We start from the raw sequence: 12,887 nt of genomic DNA, 5'->3' as shown, positions 1-12,887 counted from the left end.
GCAACAATCAAATAATCTATCACTATAAATGACTGGACAGTGGACTATTGCATCATTACTATTATCTCACATGAAATTCCTAATTGTCTAGGTACAAAGCTACAGAGTCAGACACAGAGAAACAGAACCTCTTTGCTTTTTTTATCCAGAAGCATAAGAAACAGGTATGCCTTAGGGACTTATGGCATAAATAGATATTGAAGTGATGTACATTGTAACAGAACAGTCATCTCTTGGGTTAGATCTGCGGGCACAGATGAAGTTTGCAGTCCATGCAGCAGGTCCTTAGCCAATTTTATTGAACTTTGTTTTTTCCTATGTTCACTAAAACTATTAAAAGGAAAACTTCTCTATGGCTATATTCACACAACGTCAAAAATAGAGAAATAGAGTTTTTGCCACGATTTTACTGAATGCAATGCAATGCATTGAAGTCAATGGAAAGAAGGACGTCCAGTGCACACAATGTATTGAATAACGGACGTTATCACTGCGGACGTCAAAATAATGATCAAGACAATTATTTCCGGATGTCTTCACACAGTTTTTTTTTCGTCGCTGTTCTTTCTCCGTTTTTACTATTAAATTCAATAGACTTTTCAATTAATCCACACCCAAAGGCTAGTTAGTAACCTAAACTAGAATAATGTACCAACAGCCATAATTTCACGAAAGGGAGGCCAGATAGCTAAATGACGTCCATTATTTTAGACTCAAAATAATGGACGTAATTTTAAACCAAGCTGAAAAAACATTGTGTGAACATAGCCAAAGCCAGGAACAGATTATAAAAGGAGCAGTGGTGGACACAGACTGCAGAGGGCCCCTGTACAAAGAAAGTGCCTGGGCTGCAACCTAACCACATCTTTGGCTGCATCGGCTACCCCTGAAATAGAGAACAGGTTAAAAAGGAAAAACTGAGGTTTCCCCTCTTTTTAAATCAATTCCTGGCTTTGTTTTCATAAATTGCAAAGAAAAAACTTTGAAGGTGTGAACACACCATTACCACATCCATTTCATGATTTTATGTGTGTTAACAGAATTCTGCAAAAATGTGTGTTTGTTTTTTTTGTCAGAAAACCTTTAGAGCAGCCTGTTATATACTGAGTCAGGGCTGCCCTAGGCACAAAAATTGGTGTTGCCAAAACACAGCCCAGTGCTCCCCCTTTTTTTAGGTCATTGGTATTTATATCTGGCATAACGTAATAGGTTATTTTGTTTCAGAAAAATGAAAAAAGGCAAAGGTGGCAAAGGAGGCAACAAGGGTAAGAAAATCACCCTGAAAACAGCCAAGAATTGCATCCGCATCACATTTGATGGGAAACGAAGACTAGATCTTGCTAAGATGGGAATGGCTGCTATTCCGAAATGCTTGTTGAAACTTTCCGACATAGATGAGATGGACCTCAGTCGAAATTTTATACGTAAGATTCCCGATTGGATCCATCGTTTTCAGAATCTACGATGGCTTGACTTACACAGCAATCAAATAGAAAAACTTCCAGAATCTATAGGCCAACTACAAAACCTCCTTTACCTAAATGTGTGCAATAACAAATTGACCGCCAATGGTGTCCCTTTAGAACTAAGCCAACTCAGCAACTTACGTCAACTTAACCTAGGACTAAACAGCATTGATATGTTGTCAACTTCATTAGGGAATCTAAAAGAGCTTAAGGAAGTGGGCCTCTTTGATAACCATCTTACTACTGTGCCCCCCAGCATACTCAAGCTGCCTAAATTGAAGAAGCTTAACACCAAGAGAAACCCTATCCAGAATCCAGAAGAAAAAACTGAGGAAGAACAGCAGGAAACCATCCAAAGTGTCAAAACTCTTCATCTTGTGAATGAGAAGGATTTGTGTAGTCCTTGTCTGGCAAAGTGCCAGATGGATAAACTGAAGAAGCTAAAAAATCTTATGACTTCTACACTGAGAAATCCTTTCGCTAACAATCTTGTTGCTCCAAACTCTGCAGCCAAGGAGACATCAATAAGTGAAGGCGAATCAATGTAATAAAAATGGTAAAAAAACAATAAATGCTGAAATGTAATAAGGCTAACACAATAAATGTAAACAGCATTAACCCCTCTGCCCTCTGCTTCATGCACATAGAGCACAGTCGCAGTGTGTTAAAGGGGAACTCCAGGTAGAGGTTAAAAAAATGAAACTTCTGCAGGAGTATAACACATTACTTACCTATCTATCCTAGTTTCGAAACTACCAAAAATCCATTTTGTGTTTCTGTACTTCCTGGTTGAGCAGTTCCCAGAATGTAGTACTGGTTCCAGAATGCAATGTTTTCCCTCAGCTGTTCATCACAGTCCTTGCAGTAGCTGCTTCTGGTGAGTAAATCACTCAGGGGATTCGGGGATCCAGCCAAGCCTCCTGTGAGATCACGCCCTGCCCCCTGTCTGCATCATCAGCCTGTGCCTAGCAAACACATACTATGTGAGACAGGGGCATGGAATATTTGTCTCCTAAGGTGTGAGAGCAGTGGGAGCAGGAGACAATGTGAATTGGCACAGAGGCCATTTTTCTTCACTTCCTGGATTCCTATCAGCTACCAGTGTGGCAGAAAGTGATTTACCCTGCAATGTGAACATTGCCAACAAAAAATGCTTAAAGTGTCACTTCAGGAAACTTTATACATGTCATAGAGACATGTCAAAAGTTTTAATCGGTCCAAAAAAAAAAAATAAAAATAAATATACACTTTTTTAAATATTTTTTTTTTCTAAATTAGTAAAACATAACAAAAGTTAAAGTTTTTTTTACATTCTTGTGCTTCCACTATACCTTTATTAAACTTTAAAGGAGTATTCTAAGTTAAAAAAGGATAAGGGATTACTGTCAGCTCACCAGACGTCCCTATGCCTCACTATCTTCAGACGCTTCTTAGACAATAAAAAATGAGACGTGTCACATATGCACAACTTGCTGCTTCTTACCAAGAGTCCCATGATCACAGGGGCTCCAAGTAACTAGAAATACCCTCGAAGGGGAATTTCTGGATATGTAAAATTCTTTTCTATTAAAAAAATACAGTAAATACTGTCTCTAGATAATGTATTATCATGTCTGCACAGTTCTGCTGCACTGGTTGTTGTTTGACATCCAGGAAGTGAAGAAAACTAGCCTCGGTGCAATTCACTCTTGCTCTCTCTGCTCTCCCTCTGCAGAAGACAGAGACCATGTGACCCCTGTCTCACATTCGGTTTGCTTGCTGAACACAGACTGAGGATGCAGATGTGACAGGGGCAGAGAGAAGCTGGGAGGGGAGGTGGCATAGGCAGAAGGTCCCTGGAGGGAGCAGGGCATTGAAAAAAAGGGAATGGGGTGTGGGAGGGTGGGGACATAGCCGGCACTGAGACCCCGGCCAAAAAACTTTTGGCAAGTCAGCATGGTACATCAAAAGTTTTTATAAATGACAAGGACACTTTAAGGACTAAGCCCCATTTTACAAAACTGACAGGTTAAATTATGAAGAAATAACTTTGGGATGCTTTTACTTATATAAATGATTCTTAGGATATATTCACACGAACGGGCTCGCAGCGAGATTCTCGCTGCGAGCCCGGCAGGTCCTGGCAGTTCCCATACACTACATACTTGCTGCGGTCTAAACGACCGCAGCGAGTATGTAATGCTGCCGCCCTTAACCCCTTCTGCTCCCGGCCGGCTCCCCCACTGTAAGCATACTTTACCTGTCCTTGCTGCACGGGGTCCTGGCGTCCTGCTCTCCCGTCCGGCCAATTAGTGTGTTGCCCAGCTGCAGCCACTGATTGGCCGGACGGGAGAGCAGGACGCCGGACCCGTGCAGCAAGGACAGGTAATGTATGCTTACAGCGGGGGAGCCGGGAGGGAGCAGAAGGGGTTAAGGGCGGCAGAATTACATACTCGCTGCGGTCGTTTAGACCGCAGCAAGTATGTAGTGTATGGGAACTGCCAGGACCTGCCGGGCTCGCAGCAAGAATCTCGCTGCGAGCCCGTTCGTGTGAATATACCCTTAAAGTATTTTTGTGAGTTTATGTGAGGTAATTTTTAGTCAATACATTCAACATTTGTGATTTTTTTTCAAAATTGTAATATTTTTGCTAGAAAGACAGATAGTCACATCACACAAAATAGTTAATATTTCACATATGTGCAAAATGTTTAACGTTCACAATGAATTCATGAGAAAGGGCATCCTAAAATTTGATAAACCATTCTTCTGTAAAACAGCAGAGGTTGTATACTACTTTTTAGACACAGCAGTTATTGTGTTGGAACCATTTTTTGGGACCATGTCACACTTGGCTACTCCCATTAAGCAGTTTCACATGCTGTCTTTGAAAAAGAACTACTTACATAGTCTAAGGCTATGTTCCAGTCGAAATAGGAATCCCGGCAACTCACCACTTAATCATGCCTGAGGCAGTTGACAAAGGCATACATCTGAAATGCGTTCTGTTGTTCCATTGTTCACACGATTACTACTGTTCCATTGTTCACACGATTATGGTTATGCAACCGAATAAAACTACATGATGGTTAAGTGCTGAGTTGTTGGAATTCCTATTTCGACTTGTGCTGGGACTACGCTCCTCCTCGTGCACCACCTGTATATCACGGAGTGCCGCTCTGATTTCTCTCCATACTAAGGCTATGTTCCCACACAGTGGGAAAATTTTTAAATTGAGTGGATGGCTGCCATTTAATGGCAAATAGCATCCATTATTTCATAACAATGACCTTTGCAAAATACTGACCAAAATACTAAGCAAAAATACTGTGAGGTATCACAGAACGGCCGGTGTTACTGAAGATACTGCAGTATCGGCCGGATAATCTTCATTTCTGCTGAATTCAGAAGCGGGCGCACCCGTGTGCACCGCATCCGAATTCACCGCTGCAATGGATTATGCGGCCGTAACCGCACGCTCCATTGTGTGTACTGACAGGTTCTCTGCGGCCGCTATTCAGTGAATACCGGCGGCAGAAAACTGACATGTAAATTTTCTGTGTGGCCGGATGGAATTACGGCCAGAGTGTATACTATGGGAGAGATTTATTAAACATGGTGTAAAGAGAAACTGGCTCAGTTGCCCCTAGCAACCAGATCAGATTCCACTTTTCATTCCTCACAGGTTCTTTGGAAAATGAAAGGTGGAATCTGATTAGTTGCTATGGGTAACTGAGCCAGTTACACCATGTTTGATAAATCTCCCCCTATGTGTATACGCTCCGTCCGGGATTTCATTCATTCCAATAGAACGTGTGTTTTGTATAAATCCCGCAAATTGCAACAATGGCCTTGATTTATATAAAACATACGTTGTGTGAACATGGCCCAAATATGGATGAGCAATACATATCTTTTTTATACATTGATTTGGTTCTGTATTGTGTTAGTATTTGTACCATATTTTTAAATAATTTTTTACTTAAATTTTTCTTTTCTTTTTTTTTTTTTTTACTGATTCTGTAATGATGCTAAAATAGAATGTAATAGAAAAATAGAAACATAATGCATATGAATCCTAACTTTGAGAAATTGTGAATAAGCCCTTCATAAATTATTGGATCCATATTGATTAGTTGTGTATTTTTTTCCATTGTAAAAATGATTTTATTCACATTTGCATGCTTTATAAATGAAATTGCTGCAGACATTTTATATAAAAATTCCATCTAGTGGGATCTTAGTCTTAAGGGCCTTTTACACAGGCCCATTATCAGTAAGGGTCTTTGCTAGAAATGCTCCTTTGGCCCATATTTGGCCTGTGTAACAGTGTCAGCGATCAGTGGAGGAGCAGGAAAGCGCCAGCTTATCTGCTGATTTCATCTTTTGTGTCGCATTAAAATATATTGCTATTGGCCACACTTCTCTCTGTGTAAACTGGATGTGGGGCTGACAGCAATAGATTTAAATGGTCACACAAACGGCACAGTGATCTATATCAGGCCATGTAAAAGGACCCTTACCCTCTGTCTCCCCGCCCCCCTCCTCTGGATTAGCCTAACCAAATCCAATAGTGAGCTACCAATTTTCCCTAATAAAAAACACAACAAAGTTTCATACATTCAGATGTATTACTGATTTTTGCAAAAAATTACATTTATGTTTCAGATAGGATATACTGTAAATGCTAATGCACCATTAATGATTATCTTCTGTGAAGAACATGAAACCTAACATTTGGTACATTCGGGCATCCTTCATTCAGTATGTAATAACATTTGCTTTGGCAAATAGAGAATCCACCAAATGTTTCTTTTGCAAGCCGACTTTGTATCCTTGCTTTAGGATTTTTACTACTAGTCCTGGCAGAATCCTTCTATTCCAGAGATAATCCTTGGTCGTCTTGCATGCACAGCATGTTTTAGATCAACCAATAGAGTTTCAATAAGTCTGGGAATCATTGATGTCATTCTAAAACACAACTGTTAATGTATTTCAAAGTTCCTATTGTGTTGTAATATCAAATGTCTTTTCAGCTTTACTTCCTTCACAGACTATGGGACATTAGCTTCCAGATTTTTTTTCATATTTAGTCCATTCTTTACTTTTTCCGATGTTACATTTTTCTAATAATTCTTGCAATGCATGTTTGTGCTAGTAATATTGCTCCATGCACCACCACTCCCATGGCAGACAATCATTGTATGTTCTCACTACACTGATATTAGGATTTTATCTTCTCCTCAACACTTCCACTTTTCCACATCTGGACAGTATTGCCGTCTAAATCTTTGTATCAATGTTGTTTTTCAAGAGAAAACATACTCCTTGTGACTATAGTCTTAAATACTGGTAAAAGCTATAATATAAAGCATCTTTTACAATCCAAAAAAAGTGTCTGATTGTATCTCCTTAGTCAAGATTCCAGTTTCCAGACTTTAAGGGTTTTCCTTCTAAAACTTGTTGGCTTCGTATGCATGGATTCTTTTCTTCCAGATACTTTTCCAGGTATTTTTCTTGGTTCTCAAACAGTATCTGTGCATAGACTGTGCCTGTTGAGGATTCCTTTATAGGAGGTATAGGTTTGATAATTTCCAGTTCAGCATAGGTTAATCCTTCCTCCACTAGCTTTGGCTAAGAATTAATGGGAAGAAAAAAAAAGAAAACGGAATGAAATCCTATAAATTCAGTATATACAATATTTAGACGTTTAGGCTAAAGACATTTATAGGGGTTCTCCAGCTACAGTGTTGCTTTTAAAAATTGCACTCAGCTACACAGGTGGGTGGGCTAGGAAACCACACATATGTTCTTTTTCTAAATAGTAAAATTACGATTTACTTCAGGGAAGAATCCAAGCAAATCAGCCAAGACATCAAGAAAAAAAAACAATTGTGTCTAATTGTGACTAAATAATGTCAGTCTACTACAGGGCTTCTTACTCTGATCACAAGATATAACTCTAATTTCAATCTGTCACTACAACGTCAAGATGTAAACTTTTATGCAAAATAAAAGCTAAAGCCCAATGGGTGTTCCCCTGGGCTGCAGAAGCTCAGCAATGCTCAGCCCCTTTTGTCCTAAGGCCCTATGTATTTTTGTCCTAAGGCCTGCATGTAAACAGCCACTCTGTAAACTGTACTGAGCTCTTTCAGTGCAGGGGAATGGTTGTGACCTTTATTTCCCAATTTGCATAAATCTCCCAAAGCTTATATCACATCGCTAGAGCAATGAAGTAGAATAATATATCCAGATTCAAGGTAAGAAGCCCTATTGTACACTGCCTTTATTTTTACCAGTAAAGAGCTGCTGACAGGTCCACAATTTAGAGTGCTACATTGCCATGCTCTTAAAGGGGTTTTATAGAATTAGAAAAAGAGAGTTGCTTTCTTCCATAGAAAAGAAGAATAATATTTCCCTGAGATTTGACTTATTTAAGAGCATTTATTTACATTCATTTTTAATACTTACCAGTAAGAGATCCCGTCGAGAGTTCCCTTCTAATCTAATTAGTGGTCCTAGAAAACCAAACCAAAAAACAATGTGATACTGTGAAATGCGATGCAGTGATGTAACTGTAAGGCTAGGTTCACACAAAGTTTTTTTACAATCCGTTTTTTTTTTCCATCCGTTTTTGCAAAAAACATTTAAAAAAGGGTGGAAAATCGGATGCATTTGTGTGCATCTGTTTTCATCTGTTTTTCCATTGACTTCCATTTTGAAAAGGAATCAAAATGCATCAGTTTTTTTAACATACACAAAAACATAGTCAACCGCATTTTTTGTGTATGTTAAAAAAAGAATGCATCCATTTTTTTTTTGCAAAAACGGACGGGAAAAAAAAAACAGATTGCAAAATCGTAGTGTGAACCCAGCCCTACTGATGTATCTTGATGTAAATGAAGCGAGGAATAAGGAGAATATCTACTGCTATCTGATGAGGTGTATTGAAACTAGATATGTGAACTGTTAGATATACAAACCCCTTAACTGTATAACTGTATAATCCCGCCCATCACCTGATATTCACCCTAAGACCAGCTTCTACATTCAGGAGTTGTATAAAAAATAAAAGAAGCTTAGACTTCACTATTGACTTTGGCCCAATTTCAAACTGGCTGGGTAGCAAACTGGGTCCACAACTGGTATGTTCCAGTTTGTGCATTAATGACCCTTTTACCTTTAATAGGAACAGCTGGAGGAATTTCTTCTTGTTTTTTCTTCATTTTTTTCTTTTTTGTAGGTCCAGAAGACAGGAGATTACTAGCAAAGGGATCTCCATCAAATTCCCTAATAAACACAATGTTACACATCAAAGTACACATTTGTATTATGAATATTGTATCATGACTGTGAAAGATTTGTCAGCTTGTACTCTGAGGCGCCAGTCACCTGCATGCTCAGCTAGAATAGACCACCTCGTCCATATGGTCTGTCCTTATTATTTTATTATTATTATTAATTATTATTTTATATTATTTCCTTTTTATTTTTATATTATGATAGATAAAAGTTTATCCCGGGCATGTATAAATACAGTTATGGGGGCTTTACCAACTACATTCTCTGGATCTTTGTTCCAAGCAGCTACTACTCTTTCAGTAAAGAAATATTTTCGGACACATTTTAATCTTCCCAGCTAACCTCAAATTCTGTATTCTTTTTCTTGTGTTCAGAGGAGCACTACAGAGAGAGTAGTACCTGTTTTGGTTTTTAAATACATTGCTTTAATAAATCATTATTACTTTACTGTATAACTTAATTAACATAAATGTTAAATTTTTTCATTTAAAGGGAATCTGTCAGCTGCAATTCATATTCCAAATTGATGACACTGTGATAAAACTGTTAGATCAGGGAAACACATGGTAACTTTCATATATCTGTCTATGATTCCAGAACATAGGTAAATGCTTTTATTATAAAGTAAGAAGAGTCTAAGAGGCTTTCCCGAGCTCCTGAAGTGCAGCAAGCTGTAATACTTCCTTACTTCTATACCTCAACCTGTTTGGGATTCGGCCACCAGGGACGTGGGCCCCGGATACTTACCCTTTCCTGCAAGTCCCCCTCCTGGACCCGGTCCCGGGACGAAGATATCCCCATCGGAAGCGGTGCGCATGCGCTGCAGAAATGAGTCCAGTGCCCATAAAGAATGAGGGCTCCATTCATTCTGTATAGGCATCGGACTCATCTCTGCTGATTAGCATACAGCGCACGCTCAGCTTCGGGCGCCGATACCTCCGCCCCGGGACCAGGTCCAGGAGGGGGACTTGCAGGAAAGGGTAAGTATTAGGGGCTGCACCCGGGGGTCGGACGGGCTCTGCGCCTGTGTCCTCGGTGGCAGGTTCCCTTAAAATTAGGCACAGAGGTTCAGTAGATGCTTATGACAGAAGCATTTTACACACATATATATATATGTGTGTGTGTGTGTGTGTATTTACCTTTCGGAACATTCCCATTTCACTGCAGAGAAAAAAGAAGAATTTAGGATTATAATTTATTCTAATTGTGGACATGATTAAATATCAGTTTTGGTATACTTTATTTAGTTCCCAATGAACATCAAATAACTGACCTTTATGTGACCTATATGTTGCCATGCAATGCAATGCTGCAATCATCCTCCCCTCTCTCTGTCAGCTATTATATGTTAGTGTATTCAATACATGAAGGATATGCAAATCTTTCCATTATACTGTTTCTGTCTCTATGCTACTCTCCAGGTTTTGGATTGCAAATACACATGGAAAGTACAGAGTGGGAAATATGTGTTTTGCACATTGTTTTAGTTTTGGTATAGTACAATGGAAACATAAAGCTCGAACAATGCAACAAATGGTTGTGGGGGAGGGCATATTCTTTACAGTGATTGTCCATCAAGGGAATGTTTTTATGAACAGGGTGAAACTGGGTTACTATAAAGTATAAATTCGGCTTCTCACCTTTTGAATGTTTTCCTTTAAAAATGGTCTGACACAAAAGAATAAGGAGGAACGTGAGCAAACTAAAGATACCCACACAGCAGATCAGAACTGCATACAAATAAAGATCTGAAAAAAACAATAAGAACATAACCTACAAATTATATAATACCCGTCTCTCAGGTTTACAGATTTACCTTTGAGAAAACTCTCAGTTCCATTTCCATCTAAAGTAAATGTGTGTTCTTAAGAATTCATCTTTTGTCAAATTGTAAAAAAATGTATTTGATCTTTTCTTAGTTTTTTTCTGTTTAGGCTGGGGCTACACAGGGACTCGCGCAAAAATAAATTTTACCAGAAATTTTTCGAATGTGATCTTTGTGACCAAAAGGCCTTACCGTAAAGGAAAGCTTGGTGTTAGCACATAGTGTTGCTATTACTATATATATAATAGAGGGATTGTCACCTAGCTTACCAAATAAGACTAGTTATGCACCATATGTATGTCACTGCATACCTAAAGAGATTTAAATTCTGATATCTTAGACAGCTTGATGAAAATCTCTATGCTGAAATGGAATACCTAAGAATGCAGCAACACTTTATGGACACAAGTATTGGGACACCGACACATTACACCAATTGGAGCTTTTAGGACATCCTAATAGATCATTGTAGTTATAACAGCTTTCATTCTTATTGGAATGCCTCATAGAGAAGTGTCACTAATCTATGAGTCCAGAGTCCAGTGGTATAATGCTTTGTACAGCAGAAAGAATTCATACATGTTATTTTTATACTCCCTTTTGTTTAGATCCACTTCCCATTTTATCTCTCTTCCTACCAGTATTACTCTATTTCACTAATCCTAATCCTTTTAAAAAAAAAGGATTTTTTATGGCATATGCAGAAAGAATGTGCCAAATATATATTTAATTTTATAAGGTATATTCCAGATCTTTAGCCACTATGTTCCACTTTCTATTAAGAACTAAATACATTGTGTTGCTTATCTATTCATAGCTGTATTTACACTCCTTCAGGCCTTTAATCTCTCAGCATCTTTTATTGATTCAATGTCCACTTAGAACAAGGTACATTCTAGAAAATATTCTTAAGGCTGGGGCTGGCTACACGTTAAAGGGGTTATCCAGTGCTACAAAAACATGGCCACTTTTGCCCCACTCTTGTCTCCATTTCAGGTGTGGTTTGTAATTAAGCTCCATTTATTTCAATGGAACTGAGTTTCAAACCTCACCCAATCTGGAGACAAGAGTGGGGCAAAAGTGGCCATGTTTTTGTAGCGCTGGATAACCCCTGGACACGCAACTTTCATTTCATGGATTTTTTGTGACTGCAGGGTGGCAGTCGCTTCTGAGTCGCAACGTGACCCCATTCACTTGTGTAAGTGATGGAGTCATGCAACCAGGCAGCACAACAGCTAGTCTCTCATGGTGGTTCCTAGTCGTGTGAATGACTGTGTTGTGGGGGCCATCTTGTACTGCGGGAAACATACAAAAATCTAATGGTGTGAGCACTAATTAATTAACACCAAGCGGAGGTGATAGGGGAAGGAAGAGGGTTCTGATGACAAGCTTGCTCTCCATTGCCATGTGACAACCAAAAAGTGGCTGTAACTGAACCCTAGCACAAATAACTAATAGAATGTATTTAAGAAGTTACTTATCTGTGCAGGTTAATCCTATACAGAATATAACCTGTAAGTAGCCTTTAAATGAGAACATCTGTCACTTAAGCGGCAGATTTATTAATAGTTTATTACCTTGAAACAAAGCCCATGTGAAGATTTGCTTTTCCTCAAATACAGCAAAAGTAGTTACTGTGATAAAAAAAAAGAAAAAAATATATTCATGAACAGTAATACAAGTAAAATGTGTATACAATAATTATAAATTGTCGATATGATTGTAGCTAGACCTAATGCTCCACATTGTAGCAGTTCCTTCTGTACACTTCCTTGATTTTCTTCCATCATTCAATTCCAAACCAAATATCTCAATGCCAAGCACAATATCGTTTGCTCCATAGGAATTTAGGAAAAAAAATATGATGTAAATATGTGCAAAACTCTACATCATCATAAAATTAATATACACAAGAACTGTCCACAGTGATCCTTAATTTTTTTTCTTTTAAATCAACTGATATCAGAAAGTGCCAGGAATTTTTAACTCACTTTTATTTAAAAATATCCAGTCTTCTAGTACTTATCAGCTGCTGTATGTCCTGCAATATGCAACGTATCTTTTTCAGTCTGGCACAGTGCTCTCTGCTTCCACCTTTGTCTGTGGCAGGGACAGTCAAGAGCAGTAGCAAATCCCTATAGAAAACCTCTCCTGCTCTCCAGACTGGAAAGAATACGCCACTTGCTGTGCTTTGTGCTCTCCACTTGTAAACCATTACACGTCTAAACCTCATGGAAAGACATATAATTGAGTAAATTGATGTATCAGACAGAATTTTAATTGTGCCCTTTCTATACATTGATTGTAATGATGAA

The 12,887-nt window shown here is 38.6% G+C and overlaps 2 protein-coding genes across 4 annotated transcripts in view; one reads left to right on the top strand and one right to left on the bottom strand.

Moving 5' to 3' along the window:
• Positions 1–2,454, top strand: part of LRRC18 (leucine rich repeat containing 18) — a 68,890-nt gene extending 66,436 nt beyond the window's left edge. For all 3 annotated transcript variants that reach the window (XM_069979266.1, XM_069979264.1, XM_069979265.1), the window contains exons 3-4: positions 92–164; positions 1,225–2,454. In XM_069979266.1, coding sequence (XP_069835367.1) covers positions 1,229–2,014 — 786 coding nt within the window. In that variant the 5' untranslated portion in view covers positions 92–164; positions 1,225–1,228 and the 3' untranslated portion in view covers positions 2,015–2,454. The remainder of the gene's footprint in view (positions 1–91; positions 165–1,224) is intronic.
• Positions 2,455–5,545: 3,091 nt separating this feature from the next.
• Positions 5,546–12,887, bottom strand: part of VSTM4 (V-set and transmembrane domain containing 4) — a 29,479-nt gene continuing 22,137 nt past the window's right edge. The window contains exons 3-8 of the mRNA XM_069979263.1: positions 12,150–12,206; positions 10,388–10,495; positions 9,887–9,908; positions 8,626–8,735; positions 7,917–7,963; positions 5,546–7,079 (exon numbers count right to left, since the gene is read on the bottom strand). Of these exons, the coding sequence (XP_069835364.1) occupies positions 6,858–7,079; positions 7,917–7,963; positions 8,626–8,735; positions 9,887–9,908; positions 10,388–10,495; positions 12,150–12,206 (566 nt within the window). The 3' untranslated portion in view covers positions 5,546–6,857. The remainder of the gene's footprint in view (positions 7,080–7,916; positions 7,964–8,625; positions 8,736–9,886; positions 9,909–10,387; positions 10,496–12,149; positions 12,207–12,887) is intronic.

This window comes from Dendropsophus ebraccatus, chromosome 8, assembly GCF_027789765.1.
Source record: "Dendropsophus ebraccatus isolate aDenEbr1 chromosome 8, aDenEbr1.pat, whole genome shotgun sequence".
Lineage (NCBI taxonomy): Eukaryota > Metazoa > Chordata > Amphibia > Anura > Hylidae > Dendropsophus > Dendropsophus ebraccatus.
Note: the sequence above shows the minus strand (reverse complement) of the source record. Positions and strands in the feature narration are given on the sequence as shown.